Here is a 24457-nt window from a genome sequence, read left to right as displayed (position 1 = left end):
TGCTGAGTTACTCTGCTCTCCCTCTTGATTCTTCTATACTACTTGGTCATCCTGGTCCTCGGACTACCTTCTTTGTTATCTGATAAATGAGTATATCTGTGTGAGACAGTGTGTGTGTATGTCCTCTTCACTCTCTGAAGGTTGTGAACACATCTTTGTAACTTCTTACTTTTCCCTAATTTCTCTGTATAATAAGGGAGGTCATTGACAAGAGTGTATATAGCACACGGGAATATCAAAGATGCAGAAAACCTTAGAAATACTTTTCTTCCACCTCATTTTAATGGCTTGGTAATAGTCTCTCAGAGAGATATACTATAATTTATTTAACAAATCTCAAATTTTTGGATATTTAGGTTGCTCCTAATTTTCACTATTATAAAAATCCTTGTAGAACAGTCTTTGTGCATCCATTATTACTTCCTCCGGATAAAGTCCCAGAAGCAGAATTGTTCAAAGAGCGTATGCAATTTTAAGTTCTTTAATATGTACTGCCATACTGCCCTCCAGAAAGGTTGTACTAATTTATCCTATTTTAGTTCTTATCTAGTTCTTTATAAAGAACTCCTGAGATATTTACCTGATTTCTCTCAAGATAATTGGTAGACCTTGGAGTTGGTTTATAATGCCCTCTATTTTACCACTCACTATAAATACTTAAACAGTTGAATCAAGGATAGGACATTTTTATTTGCTTAAACATCTTAATCTATCACCTTGGAGTTACTTTAATAAGACAGTTCTTGTTATTTTCCTTTGGCAAGGCAATTCACAAAGAACTAGTGGAATATTTTAAAAATTGATCAAACCAGTTTTCTTGGTTTGTCAGGTAGCTAAAGTAAATTAGCATATGTACGGTATTTGTCAAACAAGCACATATCAGGGAAAGACTGATTACTTAAGAAAAGATTGCTTCAGTCTGTTTAATATGAAATCATTATCTTCATTTCCTTGTAGAATTTATACTTAGATAAGTAACAGTGTTCTTGACATTTAAAAAATTAGGGTAGAGCTATCTTCCATGTTAAAAATGAAAGAAAATTAATATTGCATATTGACTGGCATAGCCATGGTTCAATAAATATTTGTTGAAAAAAATAAATATGAGATCACACATTTTTTTTCACTAAAGATCATCTATGTGCCTTATCGGAAAAACTTTACATATATGAACCTAAACTATGTTCTATAGTCTATAGTATTTAGCAGCACAAAATAACCAAACTAGGCTCTCTGGCTCTGAAAAATGCCCAGTCATACTTTAGATTGTACTGTAAATTCTTCTGTCCCTAGGGGAACAAATTCATTGGCATTGCGACCTGGATTTTTTTTTTTTTTTTAACCTAAAGTAAATCCAAAATGACTGTAATCATTGAGGACCTGTGTACCTCCTGAAAAGGATGGATGTGCTTCCACTACTGTGGGTGGAGACTGGTGCTGGAGGTTCAAAGTAAAAAAGGATAAAGAGTACCTATCTCACCCCAGAAACTGGAATTTTATTCATACCTCTTTTGAGAGGTTAATACAGCGGTCAGAGAAATAGAGAACAAAAGCAATCAAAATCACGAAGGACAGACTGGCATAATTAAGGAAGCTTTCTGCCCCTAAGCACTTTAGATTACACATCTCATCTGGCTTAATAAAGTCACAGGAATGGTCTGTGAATTATACAGCAATAGTATTGATTGTAAACACCAATCTACCATGTTCTTTAAGTCAACCAGCTTTCACAGGATAAGAAAAACAAGGATTGTAATGCCTATGAAGTAAAGTTACTGAACACAGTATAATGATAATAAACCACAAATCAGTTGGGATTAATGAATATATGCATAGATTAATTTCAAGTATTCTTGAATACTTGTTGGGCAAAGTACTGATGGTACTGTCAGCATATTTTTCAACTTGCCAATCTTTGTTAAGCCTACAAAGATGAATGACGAATACATTAAAGGTCCTTAATTTGTACAAAAAAAAAATTACTAACTACTATAAGTACTATTTATTAGTTATACATCATGTGCTCAAAAAGGTTTGCTAAGCAGAGTAAATAATTTAATTGGGACTTAATTTAAATTCACAGGCTGGTGATAAAACATTTAATGTTAGTGGACCAATCTGATGAGGAATTTACTCAAGTAGATAATATGTGTTCTCTAGGGGGCAGAAAAAAGGATGCACATTTTAAATAATAAGCATGGAATGGAAGTGAATATTAACTTCTGACTTTCTTTTTTAAATTAACATTTTAGGTGTAATTACAAAAGACATAAATGCTCTCTGTGGGTAACTTAGAGAAGAGAAATTTTCTGAGAAAAGGAGAAAAAGCAACTTATAAAAAATCACTGCTGAGGGCACCTGGGTGGCTCAGTTGGTTAAGCAACTGCCTTCAGCTCAGGTCATGATCCTGGAGTCCCAGGATCGAGTCCCGCATCGAGCTCCCTGCTCAGCCAGGAGTCTGCTTCTCCCTCTGACCTCTCCCCATTCATGCTCTCTCTCTCTCTCTTACTCTCTCAAATAAATAAATAAAATCTTAAAAAAAAAATTAAGACAACTAATATAAACATTGTAGTACAAGTAAGTTTTAAATTTTTATTAATTTTTTTAAAATTTTAAATTAAATTAAATTTTTTAAATTTAAGTTTTAAGTTTTATTAAATATTTTTTTTAAAAAATCTGTTGAGGGATCACCTGGCTTGACTTCTCATTAAGTCTTATGTGTATTAAATGTATGGTTATTTGTGGGTAATAGATGATAATTAACAGTGTGGATAACTCAGAAATCATTTATTATTGACTTTAGCTTGCAAAGTATAATTTTTCTAGTCATTAGCTCCCTACATATGCAAATACTACATTAACTTTATTTATTTATTTATGATTTGCTAAAAAAGTATTTGAGGTCACTTACAGAAATAACATCAAGAATAAAGCAGTTAAATGAGAAACACAGAGTGACAAATGTAAAGTCCAGGAAAATAAAATGAAGTGATGTATCAGAGTAATAAATAAAATGATTTTTTATTAACCATAGATCCTGTTCAGAAGTTAGAGTTCCGTTGTAAATATGCTTCTGAGTTTCCTACTAGCCAAAGAAAATGGGAGATGTTATTAATAATATATTCTAATGCTTTACCACAACTAAAAAAAAAAACCTATCCAAAAGAAATATAATGTTCTGAGGATCTCCCAGAAAGCAATGTGTTCCATGGAGCCTCATAAAAGAGAAGACATGATTGAGCAGACTTAACATTGGCATATCTTCCCCAAGTTGAAGAAATAAAAGGAATGGCAGAAAGGGATTTTGAAGCATCAGAACAGCATAAAATACTTCCTGGAAATGACATGTTTGCCACAGATAGTCCATGAATTGGGAACTTCAGGCTTATATTAGGAGAGGTTAAGAAGAAATGATGGCAACCAGTGTTGGCTGGTTTTACCTCCCCAGTAACTTTTGGTAAGTGTCCTCTCTTCTGTTTTAGGGAGCAAAATCCAGTCTGACCTCAGTTCACTAGCATTCTGGACGAAGGCAGAGACCTCTTCTTTATATTTTTATCTCCTTTCTTTACACCCTACTTATTTATACTAAGATTGTAGGTTAAAAGGAATAAAGTAAATTAGAATCGACAGTTTCAAATTACAGCTACAAAATGTGTTGCTGGTATAAGCATGTTTGGTTTTATTTTTGAGTACTCAGCATGAGAGCAATTAATCCAAATCTTGGTTCTTACTCCTCAAGTGGAAAGTAACCTGGGGCCCAATTCTTAAAACAGACAGAAAGGTCACCAGGATGTGGAGAACAGAAAATCCTTTTCTTTCTCTGATTGCTCCTTCTGAGATCTGGTCTTAGGTTGGAATGAAAAAGCTGTCATTTGTCCTGGGGGGGCTCTAAACAGTCACCTGTATCTCACTTTTAAAAAGGCACAAGTTTAGTAAAAATCAACTATACTAAATTTTCATAAGTAATAAGCTTGAAAGGGATAAAGATCACAAAGGAGTAGCTGCTGTATGCATAGAGAAGGTGGTCTCAACAACAATATTTCTTAACTTGGATAAAAGGCATCTTCTTTACTTGTGGAAAGTAGATTGCTCAGGCAGCATCTGATACCTACTTAGTCAGAATCTCCAAGCATGGGGTCAAGAAAACTACTTTAAGCAAGTGCTCCAGGTTGTTTGTATAAATAAGTAAGTTTGGAAAACTTACTTGCCCTAAAACCCACTTATCATAAAAATGCTCAGCAATCCAGGACTAGAAGGGGACTCCTTAAGCTTTTTTTAAAGAAAACTGCCAAAATCTTATAGAGGTGTGATATTTTGGTGAAACTGTACAAACATTCCCAATAAAATCAGGAATACTATAATGCTGACTACCGTGCGTTACTGGTTTTATTTATTTTTTTTTTTAAAGATTTTATTTATTTATTTGACAGAGAGAGATTACAAGTAGGCAGAGAGGCAGGCAGAGAGAGAGGTGAGGAAGCAGGCTCCCTGCTGAGCAGAGAGCCCGATGTGGGACTCGATCCCAGGACCCTGAGATCATGACCTGAGCTGAAGGCAGTGGCTTAACCCACTGAGCCACCCAGGCGCCCCGTTACTGGTTTTATTCAAGAGGTCTTAGCCATTGCACTCCAGTAAGAAAAGGAAAGTATAAAAATGGCAAAGGTAGACCAAAGCTTTCATCATTCATAGATAATTGGTCTTTTCCTGAGAAATCATACAAGACACACTGGAAACTATTAGAACTAAAAAGAGTTTATCAAGGTTTCTGGGTAGAACTGATGAAAATCAATGAAGATGTTTAATACACAATAAATCACAAACCACAATTTAAAATGCTGTTGAAAATTTCAACAAAATTTTAAAATAAGAGTAGTTAATTAAAATGTACAAGATCAGAGAGAGACCAATACCATATGATTTCACTCATATGTGGAGTTTAAGAAATAAAATAATCTTCATGGGGAAAAAAGAGAGTGTCAAAGCGAGAAACAGATTCTCAACCACAGAGAACAAAGTGATGGTCACCAAAGGGGGGGGGAGGGGTGGATGAGTGGATGGGAATTAAGAAGTGCACTTGTGATGAGCACGGAGTACTCTAAAGTCTGGAGTCTTACTCAACTCTACACTGAAACGAACAAACAAAAAAGTAAAAGATTTTCATGGACACTGTTATAAAAAGTTTACTAAAAAATGTAAGACCTCAGTAAATGGAGTGATGTAATGTATTTATTGTACTAGAACTTTTTGATGAGCTTTGAAACATGTCCAAAGGAATCTCAACCAGCTTCTAGGCAAACATTTCCAGCCTTATGATAACTCATCTAAAACCATGGGCAACAGTTTTTAAAGCTCACAGGATCTGTAACCAATTAGTTAGTTGTCTCACATTATTTGAAGTTTGGATATGATTTAATTTGATTGCTCATTTCTTAAAACCCTCTTATGCTATGATCTCCACAGGCTAGATCCTTCTGCTACCTACTAAAGAATTCTTAAAGTCAGGCATGAAATACAAATTTACATTTCCATACACAAAATTTACATAAACTTCAAGGACATAAATTTTCCATTAACTTTTAGGAATGGATTGCGCAGACAGAAAGCGAAACTAAACAACTTACTCGGGATTGCTTATACTGTCTTCATGCTGCCTTGACCCCTCCACCCTCTTTACTGACACCTGAGTTCCCTTGGTCATAAACCCATCTATTTGAAGGGATATCAAGTGTCATACAAACAAATTTCAAAACAGACCAATTCTGCCACTTGTTTGCAGGTCTAACAAAGGAAGTGGAAGGAAAATTACTAACAAAACTGAGGAGAAACAGTTGGGAAAAAAATATGGACGTTTCATTTAGAACATCTTTGTTATTCCCAGTGTACATCAAACATATTTAGATATAATTAACCATGTGCTATTCCAGACACCGCTGGCTACCTAGCGAACAGTCATTTCCCCCTTCTTCACTACTAAGAAAAGCCCGATGCTTTTTCAGGTATTGGATGATTAGGCAGTTTAAGAGATGAAAGACTCATCTTCATTTGTCTATGCTAATGATGCTAAGTAATCCCATTCATCTTGCCAACAGTCATTTTTGGAACAGACCCGAGATAGACAATGAACTGTGAAGGGAAATCTGCTTAGGGTCCTTCTAGGGGGAGCTTTCTTCCCCCTTAAAAAAGGTATTCCCGGGGCACCTGGGTGGCTCAGTGGGGTAAAGCCTCTGCCTTCGGCCCAGGTCATGATCCCAGGGTGCTGGGATCAAGCTCGGAATTAGACTCTCTGCTCAGCAGGGAGCTTGCTTCCCTTCCTCTCTCTGCCTACTTGTGATCTGTCAAATAAATAAATAAAATCTTCAAAAAAAAAAAAAAAAAAGGCATTCCCTTTCCCACCTCCAGGTGCCTTGAAGTACAACAGTGATCTTGTAACAAGGTAAAGTCAGTTTAAGAACGGCAGCATATGAGGATGGCAGAGCAGAAGGATGTGACGAACTCAACTCCTGATGACCTCTTTAAACTAATGAATTACCTAACCAGAAATGATTTTATCTCTAGGCTACTTCTTAAGTGAGAAAATTTATTTCCTTTAGCACTTAAGCCATTTTGAGTTTGGTTTTCCTGTTTCTTGCTGTAAAAAAAAAAAAAAAAAAAAATTCAAAGTGATTCAGTGCCAAGAACAGTGGGCTAAATGGGCACATATTATTGAAACAACTTACAGTCATTCCCCATACCTAATCTAAATGTAAGTGATTTATACTTTTTAAAGGAAGGTGTGAAGTTCCTAAAGTAGTTTCACTAATATAGGAGGACATAGTGACATGCCATTTGAAGCAACCAGTGTTGCTTCACTGGTTGCTTCAAATAGTGTTGCTTCAACCAGATCTGGCTATGGAAAATATTTTCTCTTTTGCTCATGGAAAGATGCAGTCTTTTACTCCTCTATATTTTGTGGCCCTATGACTTCTCTCTTTCTCTATTTCTAGAAAGTACATAATGATACTCTTTAGATCAGTCACTGGTTAAAGTCTACCTTGGTGTTACTTTAGGAAATCAACATGATTTAGACATAATTTTTTTTTCTCTCAATGAAAACAGAATTTTGATATTGCCTTTCTCTGGTGGAGTCCTAAATCCTGAATAAGGCCTGTATGATGGAACTCACAAATATTTTTCTGATTAATAAAAATGATTCCAAAGCTGAGCTTTAAAGTCTGGTGAAATCTAAGTAAATTGTACAAATACAGACTTTAAAGCACTTCAAAGCATGGCTTATAAAAACCAACATTGTGGTACATCTCTCCACTGAGTTCAGAGATTGCCAAATTAATGATGATTTTTTCCTCCTGATTTATAAGAGTTACCCTGGGACCTACGTTTCTGTGTAAAACCAATGCAGCACTTATTAATAATGAAAGCAGCTCTAGGGCTCCTTCACCATGGCAGTAAAGCTCTTGTCTAAAACCAGAACTGTTTCCTTTACACTTTAATGGATTAGATTTAACTTTCTATATTGCTCAATGCAGTTTCACTGGCATATGCATGCTTAATGAATATTTGATGGTGACTATGACTGCACATAAAATATCTTAGTGTCCACAGGAAAATGATAAAACATTCTAAGGTATAGTATTCTAATAAATTTATATATACATACACACACACACACGTACATATATATAAATTATATAACAAAAGAGGAGTCATGCCTGTTCATACTAATACTTTGTGTTAAGAAAACTGGAAATAAAAGATTTAAGAATTAAAATCTATTATCTAATATGTGCTAACAATCTATATAATATTTCTATATAATATTGTGCTTAATCCTAACCATAATCCTATGGATTGGGTATTGGAATTCCCACTTCCTGAATCTAAGATGCCATCAGTGTGTGATGAACCAATATTTTACATATCAGTAAGAAAAATTCAGCCAATGAAATTATGATATGTCATATGTAAGACATACCCTGATTTTAAAAAAGCCAAAATGTAAAAATGACATACATCTCAAAAATAATAATAAAACAAGATACTGATCAGAAAATTCACTCAAAGCATATAGCCAGTTACAGCTGTGGTCAAGACAAGCCAGCTGTCCACCAGAGATCCTTGTTGCCCTTCCATAGTGTAGCTTTCCTGTGCAGAAACGGCTCCACTTTCCTGAGTTCTGACCAAGAGAAATGTGGCACATTCGATGTTGTCACTTCCAGGCCAAAGTAGTAAAGAAGCACAAGTCCTTTTTCCATCCTCTCTCTTAAACTCTTAGTTATGTTAATGCCCAGGATGATCTTGGAAACTACCTGCTAAATATGGAAAAGCTTCTGTGTCAGCCCAAGTCCCTGGATGACTGCAAAGGACAGAGCACGTCTCTCCCCCCACAATACCCCTAAACCCATCTTGCTTAAAACAGGGACTCCACATCTGCCTGGACATGAGCAATAAGTAAACTTTTATTGTATCAAGCCACTGTAATTCAGGGCTGGTCTGTTGTATCCATTGGAATTACTCCACATAGAGTAGCAGAATTAGAATTTGAATGCCAAGTTTCAATGCCTGGGTTTACACTGTAGGTATCACGCAAAGACAAACCTCTAAAGTTACCCCTTCCAAAATAAACAAACAAAACAAAGCAGGCATGATTGCTTCACTTTAAGCAGATTTCATCAGCTGTTTTGAAAGAATGGGCAGAAGTCAATAGATTTAAGAATGACGAATTTCAGAGAAAAAGTCCAGAGAGGGACAATTAAAATTGTGTGGATATAATAGCACAGAGGTGAGAACAAACAAACAAAACAAAAAATGAGGGAGTTATTTTCAAAGTGGGAAACGGTAACATATGTGTGCTCTCTCCTTTCTGTCCTGTTTCAGTTTAATACAGTTTCAGCTCAGGGAAAGAAGATCCAGGCACTTGTTATAACTCTAGCCTACTAGGGGCACCTGGGTGGTTCAGTGGGTTAAGCCTCTGCCTTCAGCTCAGGTCATGATCCCAGGGCCCTGGGATCGAGCCCCGAGTCGGGTTCTCTGCTTCCCCGTCTCTCTCTCTCTGCCTGCCTTTCTGCCTACTTGTGATCTCTGTCTGTCAAATAAATAAATAAAATCTTAAAAAAATAAATAAATAACCCTAGCCTACTAAATGGTTTACTGTCTGAAGCTAAAATAGTCTAGTGACTTAGAAGAGCCTGAAGAAAAGGAAAGGGATGAAGGAGCAGCTTGACCGGTAATGGATAAAAAGGAAGGGAAGTGACAGAAAATGGGAGCGGTGACAAGCACGGGTTCTCCATTCAAGACAAAGTCACGAACCATGGCTTCACTATTTCTCATCCTACAGTTGGTGATCTTGGGCAATCATTTAACCTCAGGGTCACTTCTGTCAACTCCAACGGTACCGTAACAGAATGTACTTCACAGGTTCTTATGAAAAGGATGTGAGACAATGCATGTATGAGGCTCATTCTATCCATGAGCGCAGGCTGAATACTAGTTGTTACTCTGCTGGCAATCATTATTAATCATTAGCTTCCTCTCCCACCTCATACAAATAGCCAAGTATGCTTTTAATGTCAATCTCTTCTACAAATAAAAAGTACAGTTCCTTAGGAGAAAGTCTGCCCTCTGCTATGAAACCCACTGAGGTGAAGAGCCTGAGGAAGTTTCGGCTTCAAATGAACAAAACAACAACAACAATAACAAAAACTCTTAACATGCCTTGAGGGAATGAAGAGAAGGGAAAATATAAAGGTATATTTGGTACTTGATACCTCAAACATCAGTTTCACTTTATTGCTTACATAAAAATAGCCCTTTTTTTCACTTCACAATATAAGAAATAAAAAGGAGAATAGTACACACAGAAAACTTACCCTTTGTTTTTCATTTGAACCCTTTTTATTGGTTTCTTTTTTGCTTTCATCTTCATATACTAGAACAAAGTCGATTCTTCGCTGACCATCATTAAAAAAAAGGGAGTTGGGTTTCCCATTAAATTCTTCCTGTGTGGGGGAAAACAAATTTTAACATAATTTTTAAGTGTCCATTTATAAGTGTTTATTTTCTAGTTTTAATCAGTACATCAGTGTGTTTATAGAGAAAAAGAAATCCATTGCTAGTTGCTTAAGCAAGAGGTCAAGGTCACCATGATCTTTGCAAGCATAGCGTGTTCTAAGTGAAAGAAGTCCTTAAATTAAGCAGTTTAGGATTGTTTTACAAACACATGGGAATTTATCAGTATTTCCTGTGTAAACACAATCATCTCAGAATTGTTCCCTCCTCGAGCAGCAAAGGAGTTACCACTTTGTAAATAAACACAGTAACCAGAGGTGCCTATCTAAAGGAGAGAAGTTTAGTTTCTTCTTCTTTTAGGAAGAAAAATCAAAGACAAAGCACCGTTCATGAAAAATCTCATGCTTCTTAACCATATTTTCTAACCTTCCTCATGGGATCTCACCACTTCACGGAAAGTACCACTTTATAACATTAAACATACACCAGATGACGCTCTGATAAACACAAAAGCTACAGAGGTTGTTGGTATTTGTTCCTGAATCCACAAAAGATACCCTTCCTTGCCTAGCAAATAAAACAAACAAATGACCCCAGCGACAATCATAAATGAGTCTTTAGTTTAGAGCTTAAAAGCCCTATGGCTTAAAAATAAAGAAATAATGGTGCAACACAGACCTAACAGCGTTTAAACAATCTTTATTACCATGTGGATTTGAAAGGAATTGTTTTAATTTGCTCTAAGCAAAGACTTGGGTTTGTGTTTCTCACACAGTTTGTGCGGGACACTGATGTGAACTCTGTTGCTGTGGAAAAATCAGACTACTTTATAAACTGATATGTAACATTTCTAAATTTGTAACTTTTTTCATTAAAAACTCATGGGGGGATGGCATTTTGTAGTCATTTGGTAGAACCGCTTAATCCCTAAATGCGATTAATTCTTCTCTGTACTTTAGCATTAGTTCATACAAAAATCATTGCCCCTTCTTCCTTTCTTCACACTTTTGAAGAGAGACCTTTTGCTGAATGTATACAAGATACTTGTCATTCCTTTCGTATCCACCAGGAGGTGGGTGATGGTTTACTTGCCCGCAGTCACACCACCTGCCACTCAGCGGGTTGCCTCACCTGTGGAGCATGTGCTGCTGGTGTAACCTGATTCCACACACCTTCACACCGGTCACACTTCACCAGGGATTCTAACCACCAGCAGTGTGACCAGCCAGAGCACAGTGGGGCCAGGACAACAGACACATCCTTGCCTTAGGCTGGGCCACTATTGATTCTTTTATTTACAATTTCAGCTCTTTAACACCCATCCACTGTAAAAGTGTTTCAAGCTATACAAAAGTGCTAAAGCCCTGTCTTTTGCATTTCAGCCACAAAGTCCTTTGGGGTCCTTCCATTTCTCTTCCTTTCAATAAAGATGTCACTATTGGTGACAGCCAGGGTGGCTGCTAGGGGAAAACTTGGTGTAGAGGAAAAAAAGAAAAGAAAAGAATAATTTCTTTAGAACAGCAAAGGGAAGGCAGAGTTGGGTGGAAGGGAGTCACAGGAACCTGGTCACCATTACAGATGTCTGAAAAGTATACAAAAGCCACTTGTTCTCTATAGCCCACATTCTGTTGCCTTTGGTGGCAGCGAGCCGGACTCACTGACGTGAGGGTCCGAAGCATGAGACCCGGAAGGAACACCACATGGCTGCCTATGGCTCCCGGCACTGTCCTGAGCATGGCCCTTGCTTGGCCATACGGGCCAGAGGGCAGCTCCCAGGTAATCTGGTCTGTATGCATGCCTTTCATGGGTGACAGAAGACCATGGCCCTTTGTTTGGAGGAAAGCCTCAGTGACTTGGCATCAGCCGTCTGTATGAAATAACTAGGTCAAACTCTGATATGGTATTACTGGAATGCAATGCCAAGGAAAGGAGGCCAGTTTTCTGCTGCTATGAAATCCAGGTTTCCCATCTCTTGGCAGCAGATTTCCTACTAGGCAATTGGGAAGAAGGAGGAATCGACGCAGGGCTGGGAAGAATAGGTTACAAACAAGAAATCTGGCCTAAATTTAAAAAGACTGATTTAGGAACAAAACTGGGGTTTTTTTAAAGGCTGGAGTTTTCAGTAATAATTCTACTACAGCCCTAACTGACCCAATAGGACATTGAAATAACAGAGAATTAAAAACTAATTCCTCTCCTAAAGTTTTGCTTTAATGAAGTAAAGTTTTAGTAATCTCTCAGGATAAATACTGATAAACTTGTTTAAAGAACGACTAATTGTTCAGTGATGAATTAGTCTAGTCCTGAACTCTCTGCCTTTCTTGGTCCCTACTCAAAATCAGATCTTTATGCTTTCTGACCAAGTCCAATGGCACCAAGATAAAACACAAAAACCTTGAAAGCAGACATTATTCTGAAGAGGACATCTGGATGGCCAACAGACAAAAGAGAAGATGCTTGTTGACGTTCATCATCAGGGAAATACAAATCAAAACCACAAAGAGATACTACCTCACACCTGTCAGAACAGCTAAAATGAACAACACAAGAAACAACAGATGTTGGCAAGGATGTGGAGAAAGAGGCATCCTCTTATACTGTTGGCGGGAATGCAAGCTGGTGCAGCCACCCTGGAAAACAGTATGGAGGTTCCCCAAGAAGTTAAAAATAGAGCTACCCTAGGATCTGGCAATTGCACTATTAAGTATTACCCAAAGGACACAAAAATAACCAATGCCCTCAATGATCCCGAGGATACTAGATTCCACCAATCGAACATTCATTTACTCCTTGGTGGCCACGTGACCTAATGTTGTACTTTAAGTTAACGGCTGCAGGGGTTTAAAAAACAAAACAAAACATATTTATTTGCCATTATATCAAAACCCATGCTACCAGCCACCGAGGAACAGGGGACCTGACCACCTCTGTCTTTGGCTGTTGCCTTTGACATTTCATGCTTGGGATGCAGAGGAGACATGCTGGTCTGAGCAGGAAGAACCTGGCTGAGGACAAGAGGAGAGAGGATAAGAAGGGAGGTCTGGTGTGATCCATGCAAATGATGTCATCCAGGCCTCCCTCCTCTCAGCTGGCTTCTTGCCTTCTTTTACTTGTGGGGCAGATCCTTCAACAAAAGAGCCCCAGAGGGCAGGAACTGCCTTAACCAAATCAGGATAAAAAATGCAAGCAGCAAAATTCTGTACCCAGTGCTTTTAAGCTAGAGTTGTGAATTTAGGAACTTGAAAAAATTTTGCTATTGGCTAAGGGGTATGGATGGGTATGAGTCCCGCCCCAGGATTCAGTTAAGGCCTCTGGACTTACCACAGGACAAGAGACTGAGAAAGAACATCCTATTGGACAGAAAGACAAGTCCAAGACGAGCATCTTCCAGGAATTATTTGGTAGGGAAACGTCTCATAAGCAATCTCTGGCTTAAATAAGGCCTTAGCCTTCTTGACAAGGATGCTGCTGGTATATGAAGGGTCATACGATGGTGAGGTCTGTCTTCCAGGTGGAGAAAGAAGGGTTGGGCTAAGACAGGAGCTGGGCAGCCGCCGTGTGAGTGGTACTGCTCTGTTCTAGGTGAGTGGCCCATCTTACTAAAGCAGCCTCACGCGATCCCTGTCAACAGCACTTGGCAAGGCCGGGAAATAATTTGCTGCTAAACATTTGTCCAATCTCATCCTTCTCAAGTGCCCACAAATTGGGTCCTCAAATAACCCTGCCAAAACAAGACTAGAAGTCCCATTCCATAATAGAGGCATCTATTCCTAGAGCTTAAAATGCTGAATTTAAGTTATTTGTCCAAGATCTACATAAAAAGCAGTCCAATTGGGATTTTTGCTCAAACTTTCATGTGTAAGCATGAGTAAAACTTTCCCTGGACAGCAAGTGATATCTGATTCTATGTCCAGAACTGTCAAATAGTCTATTCCCGATAGGGCTGTCATTTACTATGATATTGGAGAGTAGTCCAAGCTTATTTGGGTAATTATAGGAAGCAGGATGCAAGAAAGATTTAATGCCTAACAATAATGGTTGAGGAATTACATCACGAAAAATAAACAGTATCAAAATACTCAGACAACTAAAGAGCAACTGATATGTGAATGTGGAAAAAATGTGACTCCCTGCCATCTTTAAGACCAGTAAAACAAAGCTAACTAACTTCAAGAAGGACACAACAGCAAAAAAAAAAAAAAAAAAAAAAAAAAAGCCAACTTTAATCATAGAGAACTAAAGTGAAAATATTGGATGTTTTAATTTTTCAGTCAACCCTGAATCCATGCACATAGCAAGTTCTAGGGAAATCGAAGTTCAGAAGCAAAAGCCTTTATGTAAATATTTAGATCTCCCAAAATACGGAGCACAGTGGAATTTTATTTACATGCCATACAGTTACGAGATACACTCTGAAGTGTTTTCCCTAACTGTAGGAGAATTCCGCGAGATTCAAAGCATAAATAATAGTGGAACCTCTATGCTTTACACAACTGTGTAGAGAGAAAAGCAACCAGGACAAATTCTTTCCTTCTATGAGATCCTCTCTTCCGTCTGCAAAAACAAATAGTGAGAAAATGCAAAGTAGAAAGAAAAATGCCAAGCCCTACCGGTATGGAAGGCTTGATGCCAAAGGTAGAAAGACTGGTATTGTGGAAAGTAGCGTGGAAAAGAGGAAGTGACCTGCTCACAGGGATAAGGAGAAATACGTGGACACACACGGGAGCCAAATCAGAAGTCAGGTCAGTTAACTGGTGTCTTGAAAGGGATGAGCAAGCATGTTTTTGACTGGACTCAGGCATTCAGGAACACTAAAGGGAAGGAAGTCAGCAGAAAGAGGGTCCGTTCCAGGAGGAAGGCTTATCCAGAATAAGGACTCTGGTTAGTTTCAGAGTCAAGCATGTCAGAATGTTCCACAAAGATCCCTTGATGGTGATGTTGTAATGATCCAGGTGTACTCAAGACCGACCCGGAATATTTGTACACACCAGTCTCCTTTCCCACTCTGTTAACCACGCTATTAACTTCTGAAGGCCAGTGGCCATGTCTTGTTCACTGTGAGTTCTCTGCTGAGCCTTGCATATAGCATGAGCTCAGTTTACTTTTTTCTTAGGAAAAAAATTTACCTTTTTTCCCCTATGATAAAAGTAATATATACTCAATTTAAAAAAATTCTGAAGATATGGAAGTGTAAAAAGGAATAAACAGAAGTCATCTGTAATCCCACCTCCCAGAGCTGAGCTGAGTTTAGTATTTTGGAGTAGATCCTTTCAGGTTTTCATGCGTGCGCACACACTAACCAAAACGGTACCATACCCTACATACTGTTTTATAAACATCTCTCACAGACATTTTTCTAGCTTGATCTAAAGCTCTGTGTCATATTTAATCACTACAATATAAACATTTCCTCTTCTGATGAACACATAAATTGTTTCCAATTTGCTGCTTTTATAAACACTGATGCAATGAGCATCCTTGTATATGTGTATCTGTGCACATGTTCAATGACTATTTCCTTGGGCTTAATTCTAGAAGATTTTAAGTGGCACAGCCTTTTCAGAAGCTTTTGACATATAGGTCACTAAACTGTCATTGTAATATTTATGATAAATGAATACTTGTACCAGCAGAGTAGGAAAATGCCTTTTCCACCCTCACTAGATTTCAGTTATTTTCACTTTCCCCATGATCGTCAAAATATCTTTTTTTCATTTGCACTTTTTAATTAGAGAGTGCCAACATTTTTATGGGTACTGTCCAACTGAATTACTGCTTTTGTGAAATGCCAATTACTATTCTTGACCTAACTGAATTATATTATTATTTAATCCCTATTCAGTAGATTCTCTTGAGTTTCACTGATGAGATCCTAAAGACCATACAGGCAAATGGGGCAAGTGGGGAAATGGTAATATAGAAGGAGCCCATAAAATTACCAAGTAAGTTCCAAAAGGAAAAGGGAGAAATATTTTAGGGTATGGTCCATCAGTCGTGGGTTCAACGATGTAGACATGTTTTCCGAAATTTCAGACATTGAATTGGAATGTGCTATACCAGTTTTAGAGATCCTTGCCCCAAGCTGACATACTTTCCATTATAGTTTATATGCCACCTCTGTAACTACCAAAGAGCAGTTATATATTTTGACTCAAAAATTTCCGAAAAAAAAAAAAATTTTAGAACTTAACACTTACTTAGTCCATAAGTGATCTTTGTTGCAGGCACTGGTAATTGGCTCTAACTCGTTCCCCAATAGCTGAACTTATGGGTTTTAGTTCTTTCTCAGCAGGGATAGATCCAGTTCACTTATAAATGCTCACTAGATTGTGTCATGAAAATGACGCTGCTGCTTGTGGGTTTTTGGTTATACCCACAAGGGAACATGCGCATGCCAACGGGTTGCTCATTTGGGTTATGCATTTTGCCTTTGTTTCCTTTTGCTTGTGTTAAAATAAACTCTGGAGTTCTATTATTAGAACATCACATTTCAGATGCTGGATGAGTATAAAGGCATAATGCCTTAGGCATAATTACTGTTAAATATTCCCCTCCAGCCCATGCCAAGGAAACAGTAGTTTCATCAAATGAAGTTCTCACATGACTTTATATATTCTTCAAATTTCTGAACCAAGCTTGAGGAAATATGAAAATAGAACTTTTAATGACCTTTTTAAAGGAGAACTTCCTTAAAAGGAGTTACGTAACTAGAGTAGATAACAGGCTTTCAGAAAATTTGCAGGGAGATGCTCATAGAAGGCTCCTCCCTGGGCAGGGGCTCTGTGTGAACCTTTTCCTTAACCCTGTGGTAAGAGCTAGGATTGGGATTTTCAGTGGCATAGCTATATATATTTTTTCTCTCTCCTGTTTTTCCATACACTTTCCAACCATTTTAAAACCTCTGGTTAGCGTTCCTTAATGGTGATCTGTGAAAAGAGGAATAAGAAAAATCACAAAGGGAAAGACAAAGTGTGAAAATGCCCATAGCGGTTGTTTTCATGCTTTTCCAGAAGCAGCCATCACTGGTGTGCACAGTTCACATCTGATAATGGTAACACTGGCGAAATGTGGGTGAGATTAAGCTGTAAATATTCCCAATAAAACCTGTGGAAATATAAAGTGTTAGACGTGATAAAACAAGTCAAGTGGTATAAGGCGGTAGTTCTGAGAGGCAAGGATTACCCTCCTGGAGGCTGAACCTCTGAAGGTTTCAATATCCCCAAAGTGACCTGCTTTTGCTTTCATAACACATTTTGGATTTAACATTCTTAAACATGTTTTGAATCTATTAGAACTTTCAGTTTGTACTACCTCTTGAGGAAAAATGTTCTAGAGGTTTCCCACCTAGGCAAGATGGTTGTCCTAATTACACTTTTTGGACCTTTAAGAAAAAACTCCCAATCTTATATTCTGGAATCCATTAGAACCAAAAGAGTATTTGGACCAGATACTTGATGATTTAATGGGCTTTCACAATATTCTGTCCACAACTTTAAGATCATCAGTCTTAAGAAACAATGGTTTTCCTGTGACTTTATAACGACAGGGTTCCCCTCCACCTACCGTCCTATTCCTCTCAGTCAACCATAATTCAAGTGGCTTTCACATATCTAGTTTCAGATCTCAGAAAACTAACTGGTTCTGACTCAAAAATATTCACTGGTAGTTCTCATTCACCAAATCCATTGCTGTGAACCATTTCCTTTTCCTAGTCACCTAAGTCACATGTGACCTGGATTACAAGTCCCTGAAATTTTATGCTTTTGAAAGAAAATCCTACCTCATAGAAGGTGATTATAATCTTAGAATGAACAGAAAACAGGGTTTCAAACTGGTTATTCAGACTGTCAAACTGCAGATGATATGGAAGAAGGTAGCACTGGGGGTGTAACCAAGGCAACAAGTCAAGCTCTTTCCTAGGCTCCTGTCCAACTCCTCTTCCCAGGCTCCCTTAAAGTTACAATCCGTCACTCCCAGAGGCTCGAACTTCATCTTTTACAGAATGTTGCTGTTTCTCATCTGAGAACTGCCCTGGGTTATTTTTAGCTTTTCAGCTGCTCAGAGTTTGCAACACAAGAGTCCTGTCATCAACACTCACTCCCTCAAAGACTGTTATGTCCCATGTATCCATGGGCCATAATCTTCTCAGACTACTTCTCTGAGAATTGGTGTTTACAAGCTCATTCAAAGCAGGAGGAAGAAAAAGAAATCAGAGCACCCAGTGCACAGCAAAGCAAAACAATACAACAACATCTATCAGCTGGTTAATGTTTTATATAAATGTTACCTTCTCTCCCTTAACTCACAAGCATTTACAGGAATGGCTATTCTTTGTGGTATGAAAACGAGGATGCATAGATGTTTCCAAAATAAAACTTAAAAAAAAAAATAGGACTAATTTAAAAGCATGGCACAAAAATGTTTGAAACTAACTATAAATAAAAAAATAACACTTCACAAAATCCTCTCCCAGCCAATTGTTGGGAATTTTCAAGAAGCAAAGTGCTCTGACGTAACATTGTTAGATAAACCTTATACCAATTAATAAAGGTCACTTTAAGCTTTTTATACTCTAAATTTTCTCAAATACAGTACACAATATTTTTTATATCTTTTAAGAGGTTATTGAACATCACTTAGCTACTATTATTATTGTTATTGTTATGATGAAGGTAAAAATGAACAGACCCCCAAATGAGAATACAGAATATGGGCTTTGTTATTCAGCTGAGCTGATTTCAAAACACAACTCTGCTACATACAAAGCAGTATGCCTTTATGTATATATTTTATTTTTTTAAAACTATTTATTCATCTGTGAAAAGGTGGAAATCAAAGAAAGAAATGCACGGTTATTGTGAAGATTAAGAACAATGATACATGAATAGCAACAGCACAGCTCCTGGAACAGGGTAAAAGCTCAAGAACTGTGAGTTCTTCGTTTTCTCTAATGCGTAACAGTTCTTTGTTAACGACCAGCTGCCAAGGGTGCATTTACATACTCCACAGTCACTAGGAATTTGCACCTGCTTCTTGCTTTTCCTCTCTGCCATTACTCAGATTATGAAGTCATTTCTTTTGGTATCACTTTACCTGTTTTTAATAGGCATTTCATTACACTCTTATTTGCTGCTTCTCATTTGCTTTGAATTGGACAACCAGATTAATAGAATTTATCGAATTTCTTTGAAATTTAATATTGGTGCTTTGGTTTTGGACATCAGAGTCTTTAGTTTTCTTAAAGTTCTGAGTAAAATGTGACTGATGTAGAGTGCCCTATCCTGTGAGTGAACAAAATATGTGAAGGGTTAATATATTATCATGACACTATATTCTCCCTGTGATATACTGATTTATAAGAAATATGTATTTTGCTATTCAGATGACCAAAATCTCTTTCTCAGATGTATCTGGTCTTCATCTATATGTCCTGCAGAGGCTTCAGAGACATAAAGGTGAAATGGGTGTCTTCTTATTAATAAAGATGACTTCTGAACCCTACCCAAGGGTGTGGGACTGGCTGCCAGGAGGACCAACCATGTAATTTAGAGGGCTGAAAATGTCAGTGCCCTCCATCACCTCCAGGGAGGGGGAAAGGGTTGGAGTTTGAATTAGCCAATGACTTAGCCAATCATGGCTATGCAATGAAGCTTCCAACCAAATGGACTGGGTTTGCAGAGCTTCTGGGTTGGTGAAGACATGGGGACGCAGGGAGAGGGGCAGATCTGGGGAAGACATGGAAACCCCAAGCTCTTTCCCCATACCTTACCGCACATATCTCTTTATCTGGCTGTTGATTCATGTCCTTTAATAAGCTGGTAAATATAAGTAAATGTTACCCTGAGTTCTGTGAGCTGCTCCAGCAAATTGATTGAACCTAGAAAGAAGGTTGTTGGAACCTCCAATCTGTAGTCACTTGGAAGAAGCCCCGGTAACGGCATGGGTCCATTTCAACCGGGGAGTGGAAGGCAATTTTGTAGGACTGAGTCCTTAACCTTTGGAATCTGATGCTATCTCCTGGTAGACAGTGTCAGAATTGACTTGAATTCTCCAATACCCAGTGGGTATCTGAGAACTGCTTAGTGTGTGGTGGAATGGGGAACACACCCCCCTTCATGGGTACTTGGAACTGGTACCAGGAACCCTTCAAAGACTCTCCCACTGCCACCTCTTTCAAAAGTGGTCTTATGGCATCTGGCATCAAATAGAATGAAAATAATAAGATTAATGAATTGTAAATAGAGAGAATCAGGGCCAGAGAAAGTAGAAGGAAGAAAATGTACTAACTGCTGGGACAACTGTAATTGCTGTGATTTTAACATGGCACTTGGCACAAAGCCTCCTGGCAGCAGGGTGAAAAGGAAATGTGTTCAATGATCCAGTTCTTATTATCAGAATGAAAAGAAGCATTCTGATTTGGGTGAGGGAAAGGTCTCATGTGAGACCTTATATAGAAACACACAGTTTTTGTCCATTTCCCTAACAATGTCCTTGGCAAGGAATTGGGGTTATAAAATACAATATGCTGGTAACCTTTGACTTTTTCTTCTTTAGTTCTCATATTGCTTCTACCTTTGAAGCAATTAGTCTACATTTTACCCTGTTCCATCTATTGCCAGCTCTCCAGGCTGCATTCTTGACCCTCACAAACTAGATTACTATTAATATTCCAATCAATCTCCTTGCATCCAGTTGTCCTGTTTGTCAAATTCACCTTCTACACTTCTACCAAACAGATGGTCCTAAACCAACATGTTCAAGTAGCAGGATTCAAAAACCTTCAGTTACTCCCAATGACCTCTGGAAAAAGTGTAAACATTTCCAGTGGGTATTCAAGAGCCTTCAGAATCTCATTTGTCATAGATATCCTAAATATACATATCAATTATATATATATATATATATGAATTATACATATAGATATATCCCATAGATAGCTATATATATCCTATCAAATATAGAATAAAATATATCCTGTATTTTATTATCACTCCTCATCCCTAACCCTCCAACTCAACCATCCTTTCTCACCAGTGTTTTGGCTACATCACTATGCTTCCCGCCTCTACTCCTTTACTTACGTGACATCCCCTCCTAAAGTCTCTTTCCCACCTATCCAAAACTTAGTTCTGCTTCATGGTGGAACTCCATTCTTCTCTCATGAAGCCTTCCCTGACAGAAAGTTCCCATTTCTCTCTCCCTCACTATGCTACTGTCAATGCCAATGGGTGGGTGCATTCCAAATTTCTGAGACCCCTTCAAGGGACCCATGGAGCCACAGCTATTTTTCTAATACTAAGATTTGATCTGTCTTCTTCACTGTGTTAGCATCTGCAATGATGGTGCAAAAGCAGTTGGAGGGGTAGGTAACATGCCCAGAATCTTCGCACTACTTAGCGGCAGCACCAAACTCTACTAGTGGTCTTTATACTCTTCAGCACCACATACAGTAGAGCCACTTCCCTTAAACATGTTCTTCATGAAGCTTTAACAACGACTAACTAAATTAAATCCTGACCCTGGAGTACATGGCTTTTCAATACTCTGTGAGAAGAAATGGAAGTCCCCATAAAGCACTTTCTGATGCACACTCAAGGAGGATGGTTGTCTGGAAGAAAAGTGCTTGTATAATTTTTGAATTGCCACTTGCTTCCACAGATACCACTTTTACTCGACAGATGACTGACACAAAATTCAAGTTATCTAGACTTGGGTATTTGGCAGATATTTTTCCAAAAATGAACAAAGTGAAACTGTCATTTCGGGAAAAACAACTGACAATATTTACTGGTAATGATAAAATTCCAAGCAAGTATTAGAATTTAGGACAACTTGTATTCACCACTGTGAATTTGACAGCTTCCCAATATTCATTAGCATTTCTGATGAGACTGGGTGCGTGTTAACAAATGTCATTTTTTTTCATATTGTATAACGAAATGGGTCAACATTTGTAAGAGCTGCTTAACTCAGTGAACCAATATTTTCAACTGTTCTATGCATGTAATAAAAATTATGCTTCGGTAAAGATCCATTCAAAACGCAAGACAGGCTTTCAACATACAAAAAGTTTGTCAATATGGTTTCACATTCTACAACCAACTTTTAAGATGCTTATAACCAGCCAAGTTTTAAATTGGTATCAAAGAAGAATACCCACAATTACCTGAAAAGATTTAAAAACTCCTCTCTTGGGGCACCTGGGTGGCTCAGTTGGCTAAGCATCTGTCTTTGGCTCAGGTCATGATCCTGGAATCCCAGGATGAAATCCCACCTCAGGCGCCTTGCTCCATCAGGAGTCTGCCTTTCCCTCTGCCCTTCTCCCTGTTCATACTCTCTCTCTCAAATAAATAAGATCTTTAAAAAAAAAATATCTCCTCTCTTTTCTGACTACCTACCTGTGTAAGGCTGGATTTACTTCATATACTTCAACCAAAACAACATATTGCAATTTTTAACTGCAGAGGTAGATATGAAAATCCACCTGCCTTCTCGTAAAGAGAGCTGTAAAATACATAAAATAATGCCACCCTTCCTACTAATGCCTGTTTTTGTTTAAAGAAAAGTTATTTTTCATTAAAATATTTTATGTTAATGTATATTGGGTTTATCATTGGTTATGTTTAAGTAAATTAATATATTTAACTTTTTTCAGTTTTAAGTTCTATTATAGGAAGTATCAATATGCCCACATAAAAAAAGCTATTTGGGGTCCATACTTTAGTAAGAGTGTGAAGCGCAGGACTATGAAGCCTTTAGAACCACTGTTTTATACTACTCATTCTGGCTCTTAATTTTGCATTATATAAATTATAATAATAGTATGATAAAATACCTATATATGTCATCTTACTATTTTTATGTATACATACTATCATTTTTATTGGATTATAACAATGAAGGAGAGAAATTTGTTTTTTGGTTTAACCTATAACCCCTAGGAAAATAAGCCAATAGACACTTGCTAAATTGACTTGAGATCACATTCGAGTAGAAAGTGTTTAACAGAACCATCTTATTCAAGTTTTATAAAGGTTCAGTCTCGTTGGTTTCTAAAAGTTGCACCAGGTGGCTTTGAAAATTTAAGACCACATTCCATCCCAAAGCAGTAGTCAGATTCCGTATTCCATTAATGTTTTTAATGGTTATAATGTATTCCACTGAAGTAAACTATTTCCCTCCCCTCTTGGCACATAAGGTCCCCACTACCTGGAACCCCTCCCTTTCCCTGCCTAACCTTCCCTGTCCTCCCCAGCTAGCGTAGGTCTCCTCCTTTTATACTCTCAGAGCACCTTATATTTGTCCTTATATGTCACCTCTCACAATTTTAATTGTGTAGTTATTCATGTAATTATTTGATTAATGTCTGTTTCTCTCACTAGAATATATGCCCCAAGGGATATTTCAGTGATATTTCCCAATAGTACTTAATAGGGTTATAGAAATATTAAGTGGATAAATATTATTAAGTAAGTCCATTGAAATTAATTAACCCTTTATTCTGTGATATTTCGTAATGTTACAGATAAAGCCAACAGCAGGCAGGGGGCGGAGGTGGGGCAGGATTCCATTAGCCATCACAGAAGAAATGAAATTTTCTGATTTCTCCTTTTTAAGGAAGTGCTTAGAGAACAGATGGTGGGTGGCCAAGTGGCAATGGGAGACTGTGAAAGTCCAGGGAAGAAAGACAGTGAGGGACCTAGTCTGAGGGGGTAGCAACAGAAATGAAGACAAAGGGACAGGCAAGTCATGACTCACACTTAGACACAGCAGGTCAGAAACAATGTGAGGAGGATTCTGAGGTTTCTAGCCTGAGCAGCTGAGAGGACGGTGAGTATATTTACCAACACGCACAAAACTGGAAGAATAGCACAGTTAGAAGGGGAAGACTCCTAAGACTCTGTGAGATTTCTGAGTGGAGCGATCAAGGACTGAGGCCGAGACTGTAAGTAGAAACCTGGGAGCTGTTAACACAGAGTTCTGTGGTAACTGGAGCTAAGGGAGGGAGTGTGAGGAGAGCCAACGAGAAAAGATGAGCTTGGGAAATCTGACCAATAGGAAGGGCTTGGGCAGACAAGGAGGGGAAGCAAGAAGGTAAACAGGTGGCCAACCGTAAGATTATCTTGGGTTCCTTCCCCTTTCATTTCCCAGCTGTCTCCCTTCAGTTCCTCTTCCCGCACGGTCCACCGGCCTGGGACTGTCAGAGTGGTCCACTAACTGGACTGCTCGCTTGCTTCTCTCCTTCCAGTGCCTTCTGCATGCTCCAGCCAGACTGCCATCCCATCCACGCTCTCCAGCTGCACTGTCCAACACTACTAGTGATTAATTACTAGCCCGCGGAGCTACTGCATTCACAGGAATTAAAATTAAACAATTAAAAATGTGGTTCTTCGGTGTCACTAGTCACATGGTAGGGTAGGTCATCAACAGGACATGACCACTGGTTGACCCTGGA

At 38.2% G+C, this 24457-nt stretch overlaps 1 protein-coding gene across 2 annotated transcripts in view; it reads right to left on the bottom strand.

The window, feature by feature from the left end:
• Positions 1–24457, bottom strand: part of ANO6 (anoctamin 6) — a 187082-nt gene that overhangs the window by 69072 nt on the left and 93553 nt on the right. For both annotated transcript variants that reach the window (XM_059402953.1, XM_059402954.1), the window contains one exon: positions 9864–9992. In XM_059402953.1, coding sequence (XP_059258936.1) covers positions 9864–9992 — 129 coding nt within the window. The remainder of the gene's footprint in view (positions 1–9863; positions 9993–24457) is intronic.

Source organism: Mustela nigripes, chromosome 6 (genome assembly GCF_022355385.1).
Source record: "Mustela nigripes isolate SB6536 chromosome 6, MUSNIG.SB6536, whole genome shotgun sequence".
Lineage (NCBI taxonomy): Eukaryota > Metazoa > Chordata > Mammalia > Carnivora > Mustelidae > Mustela > Mustela nigripes.
This window is presented reverse-complemented; position numbering and strand designations above follow the sequence as displayed.